The sequence below is a fragment of the Cynara cardunculus genome, assembly GCF_001531365.2.
Source record: "Cynara cardunculus var. scolymus isolate 2C chromosome LG 10, CcrdV1, whole genome shotgun sequence".
Taxonomy (NCBI): domain Eukaryota; kingdom Viridiplantae; phylum Streptophyta; class Magnoliopsida; order Asterales; family Asteraceae; genus Cynara; species Cynara cardunculus.
The window spans coordinates 28,401,851-28,404,043 of record NC_037537.1 but is presented as its reverse complement, the minus strand read 5'-3'; the positions used below and the strand labels follow the sequence as shown (position 1 = coordinate 28,404,043).

The following is a 2,193-nucleotide window of genomic DNA, read 5'->3' as shown; positions in this document are numbered from 1 at the left end:
AAAAAGAGGCAAGGAAATTAAAGGGTACTTAAACACATGCATAATTATGATGAAACAAGAAATGTACCAAAGAGATCAGCCTCGATGCATCTCCAGAAAACGTTACTTATGTCGTCGACTGTCCAATCATCACCTGCCATACTTTTGTACTCATCATAGAGATAAGCGACCATATCATGTTTTCCATATATAGCAGCCACATAGATTGGCAGCGCGTTGACACCATTACGGATTTTCAGCAGTTGCGGATGCTTTCCAACCATAGCCATTGCCATATCGACGTTTCCAACTCCAGCTGCGATATGAAGGGCGGTTTGGCCATGTTTATCTTGAAGTGTGAGTTGCTGATCTGTCATCCGGTCGACTAGATTTTCCACGAACTTGATGCTTTCGGAAGATGCAGCAATGGTAAGTGCTGTATCCTTATCTTCTGTGATACTATACCCTAGTAAGTCATCTTTGAATTCACGATTAATGGCTAGGATATTTTCCACTGCTTCCCAGTCTCCTACGACTGACGCTTGATAGAGAGGAAGACAAATATTGATGAAGTCTCTTCTTCTTCCTTCTAAGTAATTCCAAAAACTAAATTAATTATGCCAAACTCATGTATATATCATCACCGGATAAATGAGGTGCTGAATTAGTACAATTAATTAAACAGAGTAATTTTTTACTAGAAGAAATTTAGTCAAATATAATACTAGCTACAACTTACCAACAAGTAGATCTCCACAAGGATGATTGTAAGATGGTGTGGATTGTTCGGAACTATCTAGTTGACTACTTGTATCAGACATTTCATGTAGTGGTGGATTACTTGTCTCAAACATTTCCTGTAGTGGTTGATTACTCGTATCAGACATTTTCTGTAGTGGTTGATTACTCGTATCAGACATTCCCTGTAGTGGTTGATTACTCGTANCTGTAGTGGTTGATTACTCGTATCAGACATTCCCTGTAGTGGTTGATTACTCGTATAAGACATTTCCTGTAGTGGTTGATTACTCATCTCAGACATTTCTGGTGCTGGATTAAGAAATTCGGCTGATCACCAATTGACCCCAAATATGTGATTTTCAGGATCTTTGTCTTTCGTTGCTTATCAATTACCTGCCTGCACAATCATAACTAAAATCGTAAACTAAAGCCACCACCTGCACCACATAATTCATTCACGTGTGAACCACAAGGAGTGTGGCGTAGTGGTTGAGGTTCAGGCGAATGTGGTGGAATATCCCATCTGTCGGTTGGCATCCACAACAATTGTGGCACCTTAGTTTATCGGGGCTAATTTCTTGCGGTCAAAATTTGTCGGAACACCCTTTCAAATAAAATAAATAATAGTAATTCATGTGTGTATACTGAATGTGTGACTTATTGCTATTAACTACTGATTCAACCCAACAACAGCCTTTATTGCTTCTTCTCCTGAATCAAAATGACTTATAAGACTCTCATTTCATATAACATGAGATCAAAATTTCTTAACACTGATGTTAGACTGATTTATGAATGCTTTAACTCGAATTTATCATCACATTCATACATGCTCTTCCAAACTCTGAACTCAAACAGAAATATTCCAGCACTGAACATGCTATTAATAAACTCTTAATTTTCTCATAAATCAAGGAGGTTTTAGAATCCAATATCTAAACAGAACTCTTAGATCAGGCCTCTTCTGATTCCATAGAATCTAGAACTGCTTCGATCGGAGTTATACTTGATTTTATACCAATACTGTCTCATGTCCGACCACTTCCAAAATTCACCAATTTTGCCAACTTAATTATATCCAAATTAAAAAGAAGATATATATACCTTGGTATGACGTCGTTGTCTGAAAGCTCATTGCATCCTTCGTTCCATTTCCTCCTTCATGGAGCAAATTAATGTTGATGTTATCCACGAGCCTCCAGGGTTTTCCTCCTCCACACAGTAATGTGGATATCTTCCAAGTCAACGTCTAAGTCAATTCTCGTACTTTCTCTTATTCACAATTTAAACCCTCGACCTATATTTTCTTTACTTGCCAAGCTCGGCCCCTACTATTCACATGTTTCCGATTAATATGAATGTTTATTTATTATTAATAAGTATAATTTTTTAATTTATAATAAATATTTATTAGCATCAGTTATAAATTATTAATTAATTTTAATTCTAAAAATATCCATTAATATTAATTAT

General features: G+C 36.4%; 1 protein-coding gene across 1 annotated transcript; it reads right to left on the bottom strand.

Annotated features, from left to right (window-relative positions):
- Nucleotides 1–25: 25 nt before the first annotated feature.
- Nucleotides 26–904, bottom strand: LOC112520396. The gene is made up of 2 exons (XM_025128778.1): nucleotides 719–904; nucleotides 26–568 (listed from the first exon to the last, which is right to left on the bottom strand). Exons 1-2 carry the CDS (start codon nucleotides 897–899, stop codon nucleotides 45–47), a joined length of 705 nt encoding a protein of 234 aa, XP_024984546.1. The 5' UTR covers nucleotides 900–904; the 3' UTR covers nucleotides 26–44.
- Nucleotides 905–2,193: the final 1,289 nt, after the last annotated feature.